At 52.2% G+C, this 20359-nt stretch overlaps 1 protein-coding gene across 1 annotated transcript; it reads left to right on the forward strand.

The window, feature by feature from the left end:
• The first annotated feature begins 9002 nt into the window (after window positions 1–9002).
• Tnni1 (troponin I1, slow skeletal type) lies at window positions 9003–20359 on the forward strand. Its single transcript, XM_021198440.2, has 10 exons — window positions 9003–9049; window positions 9546–9591; window positions 12155–12184; window positions 12773–12776; window positions 14583–14624; window positions 15028–15159; window positions 17033–17122; window positions 18145–18321; window positions 19147–19256; window positions 20085–20359. Exons 3-9 carry the CDS (start codon window positions 12174–12176, stop codon window positions 19252–19254), a joined length of 564 nt encoding a protein of 187 aa, XP_021054099.1. The 5' UTR covers window positions 9003–9049; window positions 9546–9591; window positions 12155–12173; the 3' UTR covers window positions 19255–19256; window positions 20085–20359.

Raw genomic sequence — 20359 nt, forward strand, 5'->3', positions numbered from 1 at the left:
AGCTGGGAAGGGGCTCCCTGCTCTGTGTCTGCTCAAGAGAGCAACCTGGCAGCGCTGCTCTATGTCCATTTACTCAAGGAGTGAGCCTTTTTTTTTTGAGCACCTACTGTGTGTCCCTGAGGGGAGAGGAAACAAAAGGATGGAGCCTAGGGTCTGCACTCCAGTTCCTCCCAGAGAAGGACATGAATGATGTCAGTGTTGGGGTGGAGTGTGGGAAAGAGGGACATAAGGGGGTGGTAGGGCCAGGAGCAGGGGCACCTAACATAATCAGGGGTGGCTGGGCAGTGAGGCTTGGAGGAAGTCTGGAGGGAAGGATGCCCTGTTAGTAGTGCCAAAGCCCATAGCTAGTGTTGAGGGAGCAGGAAGCCAGGGAGGCCATGAGGAGTGTGAACCGACTCCATAGCATCATCGGATCCTTTCGGGAGCTGGAGAGGCTCTGGCTGCAGCCAGGAGAGCAAGGAGGAGGTTGTGGCGATGACGCTGGCTACGGTCAAAGCAGAACTGGTGCCATGGTCTATGCAGACCAGAGGCCTCAAGGCGGGGCAAGGCAGACACTAGGGCTCAGCTGACTTTCAAGAGTGGCCCACGGCGGTGGTGGCTGTACCTTCTTGTGACCCCCGAGGACAGAGGAAACAGGTCAGGGACAGACACAGGACTCAGATGGAAACTAGCAGGTGAAGAATGTGTTCGAGTGGCCGAGTGGGAGTAATGGTGAGTGGCCGGCCTCAGACAGGAATTCAGGCGAGATACTGAGACAGGCTGTTGGGAACGTGGAGTTTATTAATGCCTTAGACAGACAGACAGACAACAGTATGGCAGGGTCCTTAAGAGTCCAGACCCCAGCACTGGGGATAGATAGCATGGTTGAAACACGGAAGAGAGGCGATCAGGGCCCATGCAGTAACGGCTCAGGGCGTTGTGGTGCAGGTCGGCCTCCCCAGCTCTCTGACTGCCAGGCCAGAGGCAGGGAAGGGCGGCAGGATGTGTGGCCACCAATACTCGCTTTGGTATAAACTCACTTCCCTGGGTAAGAAATCCTGGCACCAGGAAGTCTGCCAGCTAGAGATCCACAGGCTGCCCCCAGTGTCTACCTGTCCATATCTAAGAGGGTACGAACAGGGGAGGGGTTGCTGCAGGTAATGGTGGCCTAAGCAGCAGCTGGATTCTAACATTAAGTTCTTTCTTCATTTATTTGGGTTTTCTTTCTTTTCAAAGAATTGTATCTATTTTTAATTCACACACACACACACACACACACACACACTGTTCATTTAGATATATGTTCGTTTGTCAAGATAGTGGTTCCTCTGTGTAGTCCTGGAACTCACTCTATAGAGCAGGCTGACCTTGAACTCAGGGATCTGCCTGCCTCTGCCTCCCTAGCTCTGGGATCAAAGGTGTGCACCACTACACCAGGCTCTGCATTGTATTCTTCAAGTCGGGAGGCTCCCTTCTCCCAGGGCCCCCTCCTCTTTGCTTCCACTAAACACTGGCCAGGTGGAGTCAGGGACTCTATTCACAGTACCTTGCTCTCAGCTTCCTAGCCCCAGGAAGAAGCCCCACCTGGTGACAAAAGGGACAACCATTCCTGTTTCTCCAGGCCTGCTCTGTCGGGGAGGAGGGAGGTGAAAGCAGTTAGGAAGAAGGTCAGAAGCCCCAGGGCTGGGCCCCTCTGGAGGTCTGGGCGTGGCTTTTCTGGGCTGCTCGTTATCTGGTACTCAGAGAATTCAAACAGGATGAGCTGAATGAACACATGCGTAGCTGAGAAATGGGGTATCTGGGGGCCTACATCACTCTCTGGGAACTGGAGGGTGGTACGGGAGGATGGGTCGGCAGAACTGATACCCTGTACCCACGCCAACCTGCTTTGGGGCAAACTCAGGCCGCATTTGGGCATTTTTACCCCATGTTGTGTTTGCCCAGAAGGGGACCTTTTGAGTGATTCTTAACTGTCTCAGACCATCGACATGGGCCTGACCTTGTAAAAGACACATATTTCTGAACCTGCCTCAGCGCTGCTGGAGCGGAAACTTGAGGTGGAGGACCAGTACTTACGCTTTAACAAGCCTTCTGGCACATTCTGAGGCATCATGGTTTAGAAAAATCACTGGGCTAGCATGGGCTCGCTCTGCTACACACCATGCTGAATCCTGCAGGGACAGGCAGAGAGAGAGAGAGAGAGAGAGAGAGAGAGAGAGAGAGAGAGAGAGAGCAGGCAAAGACCCTGTCACGGGCCCCTTGAGGCAACTTTCCCAGAGGAAAGGTAGATTGGGTACACCTGAAAGCTAAGGCACATAATACCTAGCATCAGGCGAATGTGCAGGAGACCTAGGAGAGCTAAGGCTGGCAGGTCTAGAAGAAGAGCTGTCTCTAGACTGTGTGTGTGGTAGTGGGGGGGGGGGGGGGGGCAGCAGTATTAGAGGAGAGAAACACCCTCGCTCTGGAAGACTGCAGCCTCACAGGCCTGGGAGTTGTGGTCATCAGGCTGGGGGCGGGGGCGGGGGTAAAGGGGCTGAGGAGGACTGGGCATGGGCATTGGGCGGGGAGGGGCGGCATTGGGAGAGCTGCATGCTGACCTGGTGTCCCAGTTCCCAGGTTCACTGACTGTTCATACGCCAGGCTAAAAAGGATTTGTTTATGAAGGGTGGCACCCACACCTGGTTTGCAAGCTCTCTCCATTTCCATGCCCCACACCCCTTTCCCGTGCCCCACAGGGGCAGCCCTGATCCTTACCTACTCATTATGGGGATTTCTGGCCAGGCAGCCTGTTCTGCAGGGACCTGCCAAGGCATGGCCCAGCCCTAGGCTCAAAGCAAGATGACAACTTGGAGGCAACCTGGGGTGAAGAGTGGGGTCTGCCTTGGGCGCCCCGTGTCTGTCCATCACAGCGCATGGCTGGAGGCAGGAAAGAGGCAGAGGGGCCGAGGCAGATTCAGTGCAGGATGGAGTAAGCTCAAGGAGCAGGGAGAAGTGAGACAACAGGTTCGGGCAGAGGGTGTGGGAGGAAGTCCGAGGCGTGGGAGGTAGCGGAGAGTGCAGTGTGAGAAAGCAGCCGGGCTGGTGGCAGGGCCCACCCAGCTGCTGCTGGAGCCTGCGGGAGCTTGAAGGTTCCCACCACCTCTCCCGGTGGGTTTACTCATTCCCACCCCCTATTCCCTCTCTGCCCAGCCCCCGCATCCCTGTAGCACAAAGAGAAGCTTCCTCCTCTTGGAGTCTTAGGGCTGGGAACTATTTCTGGCTCGACAGACACAGACCTCTGATAAGCATCAATATACAAAGCAGCACTTTAGGTTTTAGGGAGCTTTGGGTCCCAAGACTGGTCCATTCAAATTTGCAGTAGAAAAAAACAAAACAAAACAAAACAAAACTGAAATTGAGAACGTTGAGGAAATAAACATTTGAGTGTTTACGGAACAGTTCCTGTCGGCCAGGCAGTCAACCAGGCACCGTGGTATATAGTTTTTCACTTGGCCTCCTCTTGCTATGGGTCACTGAGCGAGCTGCTCATCTACTGTGAGTTCCGTTTCTTCATCGGTTTGATGGGATTGATAATAATGCCCACCTCAGAGTAATTCTGAGGTTTCTGCTGGCTGGGGAGGAGGATGGTGGCTGAGCGCCGAAACAAGAATACACGTAGAACTTAATATCGGCTAAGCGCTTGCCTCATGCCAGACCTTTGCAAAGCCCTTTGTACACATTACCTCACTGCAGCCCCACAGCAATCCTCTGAGGTAGACACTATTATTATCTCCATTTTATAGATGAGGAAACGGAATCTCACAAGGGTCAAACTGCTCAAGTTACACCAGATCAGATTTGCTGAGAGTGAGGCCGTCTGTCTCCAAGCTTGAGGGTTGACTCACTCTGCTAGGCTCTCTCTCCAGTGACACAGGCTGATCTGTGGTGGAAAACTGAGGCGTGACAGCCTTTCTTTGTTCTGGCTAATCTCTCTTCCTCCATCCCCTGCCCTCCCCCTCCCAGGGTCCACTGTAGACAACTGATCCCAGGGCAAGGACAGATAGGCTCAGTATGGAGTGGAGTAGGTGTGGACAGGGGGCTCCGTCTTGGCTGTCACTGAGGCATGGTCCCTGAGGCATGGTCCCTGAGCAGTGTGGGAGGGCCTGCTGGCAGGACAAATGGGCTGACTTTGTCACTTGCTAATTTAGGTTCTTCTGCTTTCCAAACAATGCCAGGGCAGCTGGGACTGGCTGACAGGTGTCTTCCACTGAGATGGCTGACCCCGACTCTACTACCCATAGGCCTTAGCTCTTTTGGTTAGATACTTTCTTCCTCCCATACCCTACAGTCTCTCTCACCCCAGGAGAGGCAATAATGACTTTGGAAACCAGTGTGACCAAAGCGGGGACACTCTACCTAGGCCTACCTCTTTCACTAACTTATTCTGAGTCTCTTTCCTGCCCCACCCTCCCCCCAACCTAGAAAGCCCTGAGACCCCTGCATTCTTCTTCCCTTTCTCCTTCCCACTCATAGCCACCCTCCTGCCTCAGTGTCCCAAGTGTTGGAATGACGGGCATGCGCCGCTGCGCCCCATTTTTTTGTTTTGTTTTGTTTTGTTTTCGAGACAGGGTTTCTCTGTATAGCCCTGGCTGTCCTGGAATTCACTCTGTAGACCAGACTGGCCTCGAACTCAGAAATCCACCTGTCTCTGCCTCCCGAGTGCTGGGATTAAAGGCGTGCACCACCACGTCCAGCTTGCACCCCACTTTTGTTCTGTTAATTTCTCATTGGATGGAGGGACACAGAAGTTGTGACCGTGGGGTCATTCCTTTGAGGCCCAACTTCTGTCAACACTGCCTTAGAGTCCCCTGGACTTTTAAAGAAACTGAAGGAAGTTCATCAGCCTGTCCAGTGCAGGAGTTCCCCAGGAGGCCAGGGGGAGTCCCTTGGAAGGCAGGCTCCCTTACGATCATGGCATACTCTTAAGCCAGCTTACCAAGGAGAAAGGCTCTAAGGGCCCTGGGGAGCTGGCTTATTTAGCCTTGAGCCTTTATTTAGGTGAGATTGGGGATGATGACGAGATGGGGGCGGAAGTGGGGTGAACAGCAGAGAGGAGAAACTGGAGAAGAATCTGGAAGGCCCTGGAACATGAGGAGTTGTATGTAGCAAGTGGTCATCCCAGGAAAGCAAAGGAGTGCTCCAAGAGCCACGGGCTAGCACCGGGGGACATACGGGTGCAGCTGCGTATACCCTCGAGTTCCCGAAGTACCCCCCTGAGCTGGAGGAGCCTCAGTGCCTGCTGGGCTTCTTGCATTAAGAGGGGCCTGTCTTCTCATTCGCTCAATGGACGCCTGTGGGCCTTAGCAGCATTAAAGACCGAGGCGGGGGTGTGTTCGGAGTAGAGGAGATACAGAAGCAGAGTAAGAACAGGACTGATGCTAACCTTAGGGAAGAGGCTGTGCAGAGGCGCTGCTCAGTCGATCGGAACTGCTTATCACACGGGCTCGCCTCTCCATGTTCTCCTGGACTGTGGAGTCTTCCTCCTCTGACCTTTGTGATCCTCCCAGCAAGAGAAAAAGCTGCTTCCAGGAAGGCGAGGCCCCAGGGGGCCAGGTTTTGTCAGGAAAGTGCCAGGGTCCTCCCCAAGACTGCCCTGCTCTGGCTACACTTCACCTACCCTAGTTCTCACCACCTTGCCAAGTTCACTGCTTTCTGGATGGCTCCAAGCTGACCTGACGATGAAGCCCGGGGCCCTTCAACTCACAGGAGAGAGCCCATTAAGTTCTTATTGCTGCTATAATAAGCCACCACAGGCGTAACTACTCAAAACAACACAGGGTATCCTACAGACCTGAGAGGCCAATGTCTAAAACCAGTCTCACAAGGCTGGGAGAGGAGGTATTTGCAAGCCTGCTTCCTTCTGGAAGCCAGGGGAGGCTACTTCGTTTTCTCTTCTAGGTCCTGGAAGCCACCTGTGTCCCTTGGCTGGCTCTCACATCCTCCAACTCGGAGGACAGTGTTTTGCATCTCTCTCCTCTGACCTCTACTTTATTTGTCACATCTCCTACCAACCCGGAGCCACTTTGTGCCCCAGTCTTAAAAGGGCACTTGTGATAACTCAGGAGAATTTCCCATCTTTAATTTAATCATGTCTGTGATTTGGGTATATATAGTATCATATTCACATTGTCGTGTTTGCGGAACCGTTATCCACATGGCCACAGGAAGTTCTGCCTGGGGACTCTGGAGAACTGTGTGTGCTGGCTGTTTCCGACTCCACGTCTGAAGAGAAGTTAGACATAGCCTGGAGGCTCTTCCATAGCTGCCCCTGCAGAGGTAGAATAGGAAGTGGGTGACCTATTCCTGGACTGATGTGAACTGAAAAGGAGGCGGGCACCCTTTACTGTAAGCAAGGAGGTCAGAGGAAGAGCGACAGAGGCACCTTGGTAAGGGCAGCGATCGGGGGAGCAGGGCAGAGACATACGGATTGAACCCTTAGCTAGACCGAGAAGGACTCCTGCTAGAGCTTGCAGGGCCTACCCGTGGGTGGCTCTGGAGGTCTCTGTACCCACTTCCTTGCTTGGGGAAACTGGAGCTTGTACAAGCACCTCAGGCCATGACAGACCTAGTTTTGAGGGTCATTTTTGAGTGATATCAAGAGACAGACCCCAGAGAAGACTGTGGGCCAGTGTACAAAGCCAGAATTGGAGTCATGAGTTGGGGTGGACCTGAGTTGGGGGGGGGAGGGAGAGAGAGAGAGAGAGAGAGAGAGAGAGAGAGAGAGAGAGAGTGAGCTAGGTGCTTGGAGCCACAAGGTGTGAAGGGAAAGAACATTGAGAGAGGACCCTGGAACCTAGAACAAGAGACTCCAGGTCCTGCTTTTCCCAAGACCCCCCTCGAATGGTCTTGTAGTTTCAACAGAGAAGACACCCTCTTGGGTGGTCTACATTCACAGTGACTTGCTGTAAGGCCTATGGTTATCTACTTTTTGGTTTGTTTTGGTCCTTTCTTCTGTGTTGCCACATTTTCTTTTTTTTCCTTTTCAAAAAGCAAGGTAATTCATGCAGACAACTCATTTTTGGTGTGAGGTCTTAACGGTCCATTGTTAGAATGTCTGCTGTCTACTGAGTTTGATCCTTAGCACCCACATCAGAACATCACCCCAGCACTGGGAGACAGGCTGGACGCTGGGGCTCTCTGGGAAGGTAGCTTAGCTGCATCAGTGAACCACAGGTCCTAGTGAGAAACCCTGTCTCTAAAGATACAGCAGGTGTTCCCGTTGAATAGTGCCCCAGGTCGACTCGAGCCTCCACAATTATCACTATGCTTCTGCACACACGCCTATATATACACTGCACACATGATAACACACACACACACACACACACACACGCACATACATCTCAAAGTTTTTAAAAAAGATTTTATTTATTTATTTATTTGTTTATTTTGTTTTTTTTTTCCAGACAGGGTTTCTCTGTGTAGCCCTGACTGTCCTGGAACTCACTCTGTAGACCAGGCTGGCCTCGAACTCAGAAATTCACCTGCCTCTGCCTCCCAAGTGCTGGGATTAAGTAAGCACACTGTAGCTGTCTTCAGACACACCAGAAGAGGGCGTCAGATCTTATTATGGATGGTTGTGAGTCACCATGTGGTTGCTGGGATTTGAACCCAGGACCGTCAAAAGAGCAGTCAGTGCTCTTACCTGCTGCGCCATCTCACCAGCCCCACCTCAAATGTTGAGAGAGAGAGAGAGAGAGAGAGAGAGAGAGAGAGAGAGAAAGAGAAAGAGAAAGAGCGAGAGCCACAAAGAGCCAAGGCAAGCCACAGTGGACCCTTCCCCAAAGTTCCTAAATTCTTCCTCCGTAGCTTCCTCCGTAGCTGCTCCATGCGGATCAATGGCTGTCTATTTTCTATCCCAGCCTCTCTGGTTAGAATCCTATGTCTTTGCCCCACAGCTTCTCAGGCCCTGTCCTTTCTCCCTGGCAGCCATCAGCAAGAGGCTTCTCGAATGTGACCTGTGAAGAACAGACTTGGAGCCATCTCTGCCAGGCAACAGAATATTAGTATCCCCGTGGCAGGATATTTCTTCTTTATGGGCCCTGGAAACACACCTCCTTAGCTTACCCTTGCCCACCTACACCCTCCCTCTGCGAGCCTGCTTCTGACCTCCCAGGGGGGTCAGTGCTCTGCCTGTCCTGCCTAACCTGGGACCTTGGCCCACAAGATGACCGACTATAATAGCCACTGGATTAACATAGCAGGCATTGTCTTTCCCTGACTATAGGGTGGGTATTATGTGTTCATCAACAGCCCTAAAAATACCCAGGAAACAGGTGTGGCCCTGCAGGCAGGCAGGCTCTGGTTAACATGGAGATTAAGCAGGGAAAAGACCTTTAGTCTCCCTGGGTTCAAGAAATGGAATGTGGAGTGGCACTTAGAACCTGGGCCATCTGAAGACGTGGATGGAAGTCTACCCCATCTGCAGGCCTCCATGAACACAAAGGTGGTGCTTCTGCTACTGCTATTCAGCTGGACCTCAGAAACATGCTCTGGGGCCACCAGAACTCTACAAGCACCCTCCTGTCTCACTGTCACCAGAGACACAAACACTTAGGTCTTTGGCTTTTTGAGGGCTTTGGAGCATGGTCTGGGGTTGCATGTCTACATGTCCTGGCTGCAGAGGAAATGTCAGCCTGCCAGCTCCCTCCCGGGTCCCTTTAATGGTTCCTCAGGCCTCCCAGTTCATCCCCCTTCCTGTTCGCATCTCTCCCCCCCTCTGCCTTCCCCAGGTGAGTGCTGTTTCCCCCAAGTCAAAGGCTCATGTGTGCAGGGCTGGTGTGTGCTCCTGATGCACACACACTGGTCTCTAAGCCTCTGGTCTACATGGCAGCACGTATCTGCCCTGTGAGGTGTGCATGGTGGGAGGGGGTGGGAAGGAGGGGCAGCTGGAGGGGCAGCGGCTGTTCTATTTTTACTGGCCAGTTGCCGGAGGCCACGGTTTTCATAGCCTGCCCTCAGCTCTGCCCCCACACTCTGCAGGCCATTCTGTGAGGCTCAGGCCAGCCTAGCTCCACGAGGACTAAACTAGGTAAGTGCCTGACTATGGACCTGGGCAGGGCTGAGTAGAGAGGTGAGGTTTTATTTAAAGGGGGAAATGAAGTTTGGGAGACAGAGATGTTTCTTATTTGGATAAGTAGGTTTGGTGGCAGAATACTCTAAGACTCCTCGCCTTTTGTCCCATCCAATGGCATCGCTCCTGTAAGACACTGTGGGCATTTGGCCTTGAGGGAAACAACTGTCCAACATGTTCCTCAGGGGCCCAAAGCAGAGCCCAGTGGAGTATGCTCTCATGAGGGACTGCAGCCAGTGGCAGGAAGGACAGGGCTTCTGGTGGGAGGAGTGGCACTGGGGACCAGAGAGCCAAGGCATCACATTTAGGAGAAGCCTGGGGGAGACGGGACAGTGGTTAGGGCCTGCAGCAACAGGACAAGAAGATGGCTGGCATGCAGGACCCTGAGGAGACAGTCCAGAGACCCTGCTGACCAAAGTGACCATCTTGTTTCTTTGTCCTTTCTCTCTGACAGGCGCTTTGAGCTCTTCACCTGTCTCACCTGCACAGGACACGAACAGGTAAGGACAGACCGTCATGCCTCTCCACTGCTTCTGGCTCTGAGTTGTAGACGGAGTTGTTGGGAGGAGGTGGATGACAGCAGTGCCTGGGGTGGGAGCACAAGAGCCTGTGAGCACGTAAGCTAGCAAGGTATCTACTACAGCGTGGTGTTGGGAGGAGGGTTGGGTTAAAGGCAGCCCCTACCCCAAGTCATGGACTCGAAGCGGTTCTAACATTGGACTTCCTGGTCATGAGCTTGGAAGTCCAGCTTGTTAACACCCTGTTTGGGAGGATGGGGGTGCCCTTGAACTAAGGTCCAAGGTCAGAGGTGAGGAGCAAGGGCAGAGCATAATGTTCTTATGAGGAAGGTCAGTTCCTTTCTTTCTGCTGTGTCTCACACAGGACTTACACACTCACACCTAAGCAAGCGGGCGTGGCGTGGAAAGCTGGCAGCTTTTCCACACCAAGAGCCTCAGGGCCAAGAAGATGAGCCTTGAGTCTGCTCCCTTCCTTCCAGCTCTGTGTTTTCTGTTATCTGCTCGCCTTCCACTTGTGGTCCAGATGGAATTCGGCCCTCCTGCCTCACTGCTATCTACAGCCTGGCTTCTAATCAGGCCCTGCTTCTCTTCAGTAGAGCCTGTCAAGGGGTCCTGCCTGGGGGGTGGGGGGTGGGGGGTGTCAGAGCCCAGGTCAGGGCCTTGTGCTTGATGTGGGACCCCTGGGCCTGGCATTTGTCAGTGCAGCAGTTGGGGACTGCCTGGAGCTTGGCAGGAGGCCCAGGCTGGCCCCAGCAGTGGGCCCCACACCGATGACAGTGGGCTTTCTAAGGGATAAAGGAAGGACAGGCATGGCTAAATGCCCACCAGGGTGAGGCATGCTAGGGAGACAGATGCAAGACCTACTCGGCTGAGACTCACATTCCCAGAGGCCAGACAGACATGGGTGGGGATGGATTTTGTCAGCTAGTGTCTCTTTTTGGACTCCCTCCCGCCCCCCATCCTCCGATGTCTTCAGAAGAACAGAGCTCTTGGAACCAGCAGCTGTGTATAAAACCTAATTTCAGCTAAGCATCTTGGGAATGCATGGATGGTTCCCACATCTCTTCCCCTGCACCCCCTGGGGACAGCTGAGACTCCAGGGTCACCTCCCACCTAGCCCCACTCTCTACATGAACAGAGGCTTTAGGTGCAAGTCTCCCTAACAGGCTAGGATCCAGGACAGGAGATCCAAGCCTGGTCACTGGGCTCAGGGAGGTTCTTCCCGGGCACAAGAAGGGTGGCTACGGAATGACTTCATTGGTGGGCACCTTGCAAGGATTCTGTAGTGCTCCCAACTAAGTTCACGAACCAAATCTAAACATGGACTCTGAACTCCATGCCTGCCCCCTCTACATACGCTGTTCCACCCGACTCTTCGCTTTATCACTCGTCTCAGGCCTCCTGACCCACAGCGCACATCTGTCCCCAGCCTGACTGCTCCTGTTTCCCTGAGCTTCAGCTCAGTCATTACCTCCATCCCCCACCTACCCACTCTGTCAGGTCTGTAGCCTCTGCAGCCTTCAGGCCTCCTGAAGATGACCTGGCCCAGAGACGGCCTGTCAGCAGCTTCTCACTGCTCCACAGTTCTGCTCTCTCAGAGGCTCCTGGACAGCTGTGCCGGCTTTTACAACCAGTCATTGTTACTTAGTGGTTGAACCTGCTTTGCTTCCAAGTGAGACCTGGTTTGACTAAAAGGTTCAAGGGCTAACTAACTATTAAGCACACTACTAGTGGGGTGGTGGTGACTCACGCCTTTAATTTTGAGATTTGATCTTGAGAGGCAGAGGTAAGAGGATCTCTGAGGTAGGAGTTCGAGGCCAGCCTGGTCTGCAGAGTGAGTTCCAGGACAATCAGAGCTACACAGAGAAACCCTGTCTCAAAAAAACAGAAAACCAAAAAAAAAAAAAAAAAAACCCCACCCCCCCCAAAAAAAAGAAGAAGAAGGAGGAGGAGGAGGAAGAAGAGGAAGAGGAGGAGGAAGCAGCACACTACCTATCTAAGCCCCAATTTTGCAGAGAAAAAACACAGCCAGGAGAGAGGGAAGACACACTAGATTTTTTTTCCCCTCTTGACTTAATCTCTACTCAGGGCTTGCTGCCACCTACCCAGGGCTGCATGCCACTATTGAATGGCACCTCTGGATCTGTGCCACCAGGCACCCAGCTGCACATCGGCTTCCATTCTGTTCCGCTCCTCCTGTCCCTTCTCTGACTCTTAATCCACAGGCGAAGTCTGAATTTAGCTGTGTGTTCAAGGCTCTCCCGATCCAGTTCCATCCTAACTTTCCAAACAGGGTTGTCTACAGATTCCACTCTGGTCTGTACCAGAGTCAGCAGGATTTCTCTGCATATAGCCTGTTGTAAATGTTTTAGGCCTTCCAAGGTGGTAGGGGGATGTTGTCTTCATAGGGGGATGTCTTCATAATCCGTTGGTTAACCTGTTACTGTGGTATTGAAGTCTTCCTGCTGTCCGATTCCCCACACCTACTGGGGGTTCACAGCAGGAGGGACAGCTTCTCCATTAATGATTCCTCTGTCCCCTCTAGGAGCTGCCTTGCCACCACCATGCCAGAAGTGTAAGTTGTTTCCTTCCCATGCATGGCTCCTGGGAGGCTAGTCCCCATGACCACAGACTTCAGCCTCCCAGCTGAGGGCAGCCCGGCTCACCCCTCCCCTAAGCTACTCCCAGCAGAAGCTCCTGAGATGGTTGAGCCTTAGTGCCTGGCCAGCTCTGGCTCCCTAAGGTATCCAGGAGCTCTTGGCTCAGCAGAGCTTATTCCCAGGAGGGGATGCATTTGGGGAACATGTTTGGCCTATGCTTCAGAGCCAGCTTCTCAATACTGACCAATGAACCGAAAACACTAGGCTACGACATCGCATGGGCATGTCCGATGAATGGAGCTTTGGGATTGCACCCCCAGTGGTGGAAGCTTTTGCTTTAATCGTGGTCCTCTGTCAAAGCTTACAGGACCTCCCACTAGACTCCCCTATGACTTTGAATGACCAACATGTCCCAAAAGAAACAAGTAGTAGGCCAGAAGGTGGTTGAGTTTTTCTCCTTGTTTGGTTGGTTCTGTTACTGCCCATGCCTTGTATTTTGTTCCCACTCACTCTCTGTTCTTTCTGCTCTTCCGTCCTGTTCCTCCCATGATGGATACCTAAAGTGAGGTGAGTGTTGTTCGGGATTTCTCTGTGCTGGTTAGTTCTTCTAACTGATGAAGATTGGGTGGACCTGAGGAGACTGGGTCAAAGCTAAGATAGGAATGGGGATGACTGAGAAAACTCCCAGGAGAAGAGAAGCAAAGAATAGAGATGTCATGTGCCCAGATGCAGAGCTCACATGTGGCTGGGACCACAATGGAAAGTTCTCCCTTCGGCCTTCCTCAAAGCTCCTGCACCCCTGGGGGCTTCATTCTGCCTCTTGCAAAGCTGATGTCATGCAAAAGCCTATCTGAAAGGTGAAGGCTATGGCTGAACACCGTGGAAGGAATGCAGGTGTGTCCTTGGGTCCCCCCTCCCAGAATTGTGGTCATCCTGACTCCAGACACTCTGCTATCCAGATTTCTTTATGCCTCAGAGAACTCAGCCTGCATGTAGTCCGAGGGGGTGGGGGAGAGCTGAAGGTAAGTTGGTGTGCTGACTCAAGTGGAGAGGTGATGTCATTGATAGAGGGGACACTTGGCCTGGATAGTCGGAGCGAGAAGCAAATATAGCATTTTCCAGTGACCTATGAACCCTTCGGTTTTAGTGAGGTCCCTATCCGAGTGAATCCCTGGGCACCACTGTTTAGATGAGAAGACCATGTACTCAGTGAGGAGTGGGAGAAAGGGCCTGCAAAAGGCCGTTCCCCACGGAGTATCTGGGAGGGTGAGCCAGGCGCTGTCATGGTCACAGCAACTGGCCGTTTCTCTCATTATCTGGAGTGCAGGCTTTCAAAGATAAAAAGATAAGCCACCATGAATAGATCAGGAGTCACACACTCAGTGTGCTAAAGCTCACTCCTGGCCTCTCCCCGTCACTCCCACACAGCCTCATCATGTCTACCTGACAGACTGAAGAAACAGACCATAGTCATGCTCTCCCAGGGCGGATCACACCGGAAACAGGCAGGCTACTCAGTGGAGCAGCAAAGAGAAACCCAGGAGAGACACAAGGGCTCCCGAGCCCCACAAGCCCACAAGTCAGCAGTGAGGGGGTCTCTGTCCCCTTCACCATGCTGGTGGACACTGTCACAGGGCCGGGCCTTGGAAAACTCTTTTAGATAAGTTCGTCCATGCATGTAGCCTACGATCTTCCCTGATGGCCCTCAACATGTGAGCCTCCTGCCTTACCTTCCAGAATGCTGAGGTTACGCATATGATATGATCCACCGTGCCTGGCCTTGGAGAAGGCTTACTAGGAGTTGTTAAAACACAGCTATTCGCTCATCAAGAATTTGCCTGCTCGTTTTCACTAGAATACACAGCAGCAGTGTTTTTGCATCTTAGAGATTTATGTGGTTGAAGGTAACTTGTAAAGTAGTTTTGACATCCACACAGACCTACTTCCGGTCTCTGGCACGCAGGCAGACTGTACCTCGCAGGAAAGGACATCCAGAGACAGCTGCAATATCACCTGGAGTGCTAAACACATTCCTGTTCTAGGCTTTCCAAGAAGGGTGCGCATCTGTGCCCTCATTTGTTCTTGCTGGAGCTATGGCCTAAGTATGGCTGCCAGCATGCCCCTCCTCAGATGAGGAAGTACCCGTGGGAGGCACATCTGTAGTCTCCTGCAGGATCCTATCAGCAGCAAAATCAGGACTGGAAGGTGGGGCTTCAGCCCCTAGGTCAAGGTAGCTTGACCACAGTGTTCTCTGAACTTGACTGGTTCAATCACAAAGATGAGCTTTAAAAGCCCCCAAAGTGAGCAGGAGATTCTGGGTAGTGATGAAGGATCCAGTCTGCCTTACCTCTGGTCTCTCTTTCTCATCCCTAGAGGAAATCCAAGATCACTGCCTCCCGTAAACTCATGCTGAAGGTGAGCCTGGTCCCAAGGGAGATGGAGGGGCAGCGGTGCAGACTCTAAGGGATGCAGAGGGCAGGGGCAGCAAGGAGAGAGACCCAGAGTGAAGAAGGCTGATGGGCGACCAGCGTTGTATCCTGCGCCTCCTGGGTGCCTAAGAGGCAACAGGAAGTAACCTGTGGCAGGGCTCTTGGTGGGGGGAGAGGAAAGGATATGGTTCATTTTGGAGCTCTGGAGCTCTGTGGGACAAAAGGGAGGAAAAAGGAAGACTGTGTAGATAAACAAGCTCTGGTGGCAGCTACCGCCACACTGAGCAATGCCGCAGACCCGGCCTCGTCTCGAGCCTCTTTGCCTTCACTCTGAGATGGGTACGGAACAGGAGGAACCCACCCTAGCCCGGTGGATTTGTCCTTTTCAGAGCCTGATGCTAGCCAAGGCCAAGGAGTGTTGGGAGCAGGAACACGAGGAGCGAGAGGCTGAGAAAGTGCGTTACCTCTCGGAGCGCATCCCCACGCTGCAGACCCGCGGTCTGTCCCTCAGCGCCCTCCAGGTAAGCCTGGCCGGCTGGGCTGAGCTCGGAGCTTCATGTAAGGAACCCTCGGTAGATCCTGCACTACCAACAGAGCTTTGTAACTTACAAGGTGCGCCCACACCAGTCTCACAACTGCACAGGAAGTGATGACATGATACCCATTTTACAGACTTGAGAGGGGAGTTCCAGAGGAGAGAACAGATTGGGTTGGGTAGAACCAGTGACTGGCTTTCCATCAGTTGGTACAATGATATGGCCTGGAGGATGGACAGAATTTTGGAAGGCCCGTTTCTCCAAAGATTTGTCCTTTTTTTCAGGATGAATTTTTTTTTGTAATTAAAAAAAATGATTTATTTACTTATTTCCACTTTCTGTGCATTGGTGTTTTGCCTGCATGTGTTTCTGTGTGAAGGTGTCAGATCTTGGAGTTACAGACAGTTGTGAGCTGCCATGTGGGTGCTGGGATTTGAACCCTAGTCCTCTGGAAAAGCAGTCAGTACCCTCAACTGCTGAACCGTCTCTCCAGTCCCAAGTCTTTGCTGTTTTTGAACTGTTAGTAATTGCTTTCATGCCAGTGACTGCAGAGAAAAGACTAGATGAAAATATGTCCATGTGTCTCCCATGGCAGTAGCTATTTTAATTTTAGTTTTTTGGTTAATATAGAGTTTTCAAATTTTCCACTATTAACTTATATTACTTTTATACTTCAAAAACTATCTATCTATCTGTCTGTCTGTCTATCTATCTATCTATCTATCTATCTATCTATAGACAATAACTATGAGCCTATCTATCTATCTATCTATCTATCTATCTATCTATCTATCTATAGACAATAACTATGAGCCTGCTGCTAAGGCATCTGTCTATAATCCCAATACTCAGGGGACAGAGGTTGGAGAGCTATGAATTAAAAACATTTTTAATTAAAACAGTTTCATACAATATACCTTGATCCTATTTTCCCTCCTCCAACTATTCGCAGATTCTTCTCAACTCTCTGCCCACCTTTGTGTTCTTTCTCTCTTAAAAACAAACAAACAAACAAACACCCCCCCCCAAAACAAAACTAAAACCAACCAATCAAACAAGAAAAACAACAAAAAACAAAAACACGAAAACTAAAACAAAAGCAAGTAATCGAGAAGGGCAGGTTGGGGGTGGTGGTGCTCACCATTAATCCCAGTATCCTGGAGCCGAGGCAGGTGGAACTCTTGTGAGTTCAAGACCAGACTGGTCTACAGGGTGAGCCAGGACGTGACTGCAGATTGAGCCTGGAGAGATGGAGGCACATGGGGTAGAGGGAGAAAATAAGACAAAGTAAAAAACAAAAACAGAAAAGCCAAACAAAACAGAGGAAACACGGAGACATAGAGTTTATTTTGTGCTGGCTGTCTGCTCATGGGCATGGAACTCAATAAACGCAGTGATGTCATTGGAGAAAGCCGCTTCCTCTTTCCCAGGGGGTATCAGTCGTAAACAACCGATTGGTTAGGGGTGGGGCTTTGTGTCCACTTCCCTTCTCTGTGCTGGGATTTTGGTCTGGTTTGAATCAGTGTGGGTCTTGTATGTCCTATATGTATGTAAAGATTATGACACCCTCAATGACAAGGCTCTCAGGCCAGCCTGGGCTACGTACCTTAAAAAAAAAAAAATTAAGTTAGCATTTACCAAAAGCTAGAGAAAGAAACCACACATAGAGCAGAAAGGGAGTTGTTCCCTGGATGGTGACGGCTTTGAGCCCGACGCAGAGGCTGCTTCTGTTGGGATTGCAGTGCAGGCAAAGCGATGGACCATAGGGCTAAGTGTGCTCAGTGTGCACACAGGAAAAGGAGGCTGGCCCCGGCGGCCCTTCCCCCTCCACTCTCATGCTGTTGGATCTACTCCTCAGGACTTGTGCCGAGAGCTCCACGCCAAGGTGGAGGTGGTGGACGAGGAGCGCTATGATATTGAAGCCAAATGCCTCCACAACACCAGAGAGGTAGGCCCTGGAGGCGGGGGGGGGGGGATGAGACAGCCTGGGCTGGCTGGGGTGGGCACTGGGGTGACTCGCCTGTTTCTGCGGAGCCTGGGATGCAGTCTCTCAGCATCTGCCCCGACACCATAGGTCTGGAGATGGGCAGGAAGGAAAACAACAAGCTTCCTCCCCACCTGCCACGTGAGCGCTTCCCTCACCCACACAAGCAATCAGATGTCTGCTAATGACATCTTACGTTTGTGAAGGGCTTTCAAGTGCAGCTGAATCCTTTGATCCTCCCTGCACGCCTGCGGGTGTCATGGGGGCTATTACCTGACCCTGACAAATGAGGACCTGCAGACTCACAAAGGCTAAGAACTTGCTTGGGCTCAGGTCACAAAATGGGGGTTCCAGCATGCACGCTGCGCTCTGTGCTCCGGTTCCCACTCAGCCCTTCATTGTGGGGGGTGTGGGCATTAGGACCAACCATGGGCTGCTTCTGAACTTTGGCCCAAGGTGAGCAGGCACTTCTGTACCCTACCCTGCTTGCCAGGGTGCTGTGTGATGCCATTAAGCTCCAGTGAACTCCCTTGCGGACCTCGCCCTGGGATTATCGGGGTGTAAGATTTAGGGCTCCTTTGCCTGCTGTGTCAGTCAAGGTTCAGGTGCTATGCAGGCCCCCTGGGCAGAGTTGAGTAGTAAGAACAAAGATGGAGGGACGGATGGATATGGCAGTTTACGCTCCACACAAGGCTTCCAAATGGGAGCAAAGGTTTATTGGCTTATCATTTATTTGTGACTTAGTTATGGGGGGGGGAGGTGAGGTTAACTAATGGGCTTAATCTGTAAAAGTTCATTTAGCACATTTATCGTGCGTAGTGATTGCTTGGAAAGGGTAGGAGATTCTGAGCATCTCAGATGGTCTAGCCTGGAGCCCGGCAGACTTGTAGGATGGTTCTAGCTGGAAGCCCAGTGGTTGAATCCTCAGGAAGAGAGCTCTAGGTCTAACATTCCTGGCTCAGAGCCTGACTCCTTCGCTCCCACAGATCAAGGACCTGAAGCTGAAGGTGCTGGACCTCCGTGGGAAGTTCAAACGTCCTCCCCTGCGCCGGGTCCGTGTCTCAGCCGATGCCATGCTCCGAGCCCTACTGGGCTCTAAGCACAAGGTGTCCATGGATCTGCGGGCCAACCTCAAGTCTGTGAAGAAAGAAGACACAGAAAAGGTGAGAGCCACTCTCCTCAGACCAGCCTACTGGCCTCTACCTGCCACTTCTCACACAGCCTTTGGCAACCTGAGGCACTCTAGTCAGTGTGTGAGTCAGGATATTCTAGAACCCCTAGGAGGCCAGTGCCAGAAGAGAGACTACCGGCTGCTTCCAGTCTGAGGGGACAATGGGACGTGAGAAAGGCTGACTGGGAAATTAAAACTTGCTTCCCATATCAGTTAAGGGGTGACCATTACCCCTGTCACTTCAGCTTCTCATTATGGCTATAGGAACAGGAGTGCATAGAAACTGGAGAACCGAGTTCAGTTACTGGCCTAGCAAACAACTACTTCAAATTTGTTGGTCTCACAGAACATGTTTAGAGCTGACAGGCTGGGAGGAATAAGGTGAGAGAACAATTTCTCTGGCTCAGGGAGTTTAATAAAGACAAACAGGCCAATCAGTATGCGGACACAATCGAAAACAAGTTAAATGAATCCGGAGAGGCTTCTTGGAGGAGGTGACCTTGAACCAACGGCAGGGTGTCCCCACAGGAGAGTGTTGTGGGGCCTGGAGGAGAGGTTGGCCTGTCATATACTGGGAACCAGCTTTATGACCCTGTGGCAGTCACCTAGAACCTCCCACCCACACAGCCTCATTCTGTGCTCCTGTCTGGCCGATTCATCTTGTATCAAGTGCTGGGCAGGGCCGTCAGGGTTCCTTATCTCTCCGAGGAGGTAGAGTTTTCTCCCGTCTACTTTCTCCTGAGCTTGTGGGACCTTGGTTGCCCCTGAAGCCTGGTGAGACCCCGGCAGTTCTGACATGTTCGTGGATTGCCCACAGGAGCGGCCAGTCGAGGTGGGAGACTGGAGGAAGAATGTGGAGGCCATGTCTGGCATGGAAGGACGCAAGAAGATGTTCGACGCTGCCAAGTCCCCGACCTCCCAGTAGAGGTGCTTAGAGTGTTCTTGGGGTCCCTCAGAGTCCTCAGGGTACTCAGGAGAAGGGATGAGAGACCCAGTGTACAGAACTCAAGCCTGCTCCACTACCTTCAGACACTGGGCACAGCATGTCTGTGCCAGATCTTTTTTTGTCCCCTCATCAATAAAACTTGGGCTTGTATGTAATCGGTGGTCCTGGAACTGGCAGCATCTATGTGTTCCTGGTTGCAAACGACTGAACTGGAAACTGGGGGGCCCTAGAGGATCTTGAGACAGGCAAGAGTCTGAGAGTACGAGGTTAGGTGATCCCCAAGGTCCCTTAGGCCTTTCTTTCACTTGGCTTCCACACCCTCAAAGAAGCACCCTCAGTCACTGCTTCCAGAGAAACAGCAGTTAAGAGAAGTTCAGCCCTCCCTCCTTCCAGAGAAATAGCTGCAGGAACTGCTGAAGCAGTGGAATTGGGCCATAAAAGCCCTGCTGTGGGCCCTAGGAGGGGAGGTGTAATAGCCAGGTCTACAGGTCGCATAGAGCCAACTTCTTCACAGAGTAGATGTCAGCTAGTGATAGGTGAGGGTTCACAGATGAAGGGGAAGGGCAGAGGGTGCAAAGGTCAGCTATGGGAGGGAACCAGTCTGGAAGATGGCCAGGACAGGTTGGAGGGAAGGAGCTAGAGAGAGAGGCAGTTTGGGATCTGGACAGAGCAGCTAAGTCCCATGGGTGGTACAAGGGAAAAGCCCCAGGGACTATGGGAACTGTGCGTGCTGTGTGTCAATCAGGGTTACCTAAACAGCACGCATCCCTGGGATCTATCTGATGGCATCTCCTCTTTTGTCCTGACAGGTCGGCTGGCTGTATGACACCCTGGGTCATGCTTTGGTCCCTTTCCAGCCCCACTCACCTATCTTTCTGCCTGTGCCTGGAACATCCCTAATATTCGCTCCCTCCCTCCAGCCTGTGCGCCCACCTTTGGAGTCAGGATGAAATGGCACACAAAGGGGAAGAGAGATGCCAGCGCCTGAGACCTGCAATCCCAGCAGTGTGGGCTTACGGTACCCGCTGGGCATGCTGGGGTTATCCAGTCACCCCAAGGGACCCTAGGCTGAGGAGGGAGGCAG

The sequence above is a fragment of the Mus pahari genome, chromosome 5, assembly GCF_900095145.1.
Source record: "Mus pahari chromosome 5, PAHARI_EIJ_v1.1, whole genome shotgun sequence".
Taxonomy (NCBI): Eukaryota; Metazoa; Chordata; class Mammalia; order Rodentia; family Muridae; genus Mus; species Mus pahari.

What these genes read in the sequence shown, in the direction of transcription:
- Tnni1 (XM_021198440.2), top strand. An exon ending in CCCGTAAACTCATGCTGAAG is followed by an intron (nt 14,625 to 15,027) that starts GTGAGCCTGGTC and finishes TGTCCTTTTCAG; the next exon opens with AGCCTGATGCTAGCCAAGGC. An exon ending in TGTCCCTCAGCGCCCTCCAG is followed by an intron (nt 15,160 to 17,032) that starts GTAAGCCTGGCC and finishes TCTACTCCTCAG; the next exon opens with GACTTGTGCCGAGAGCTCCA.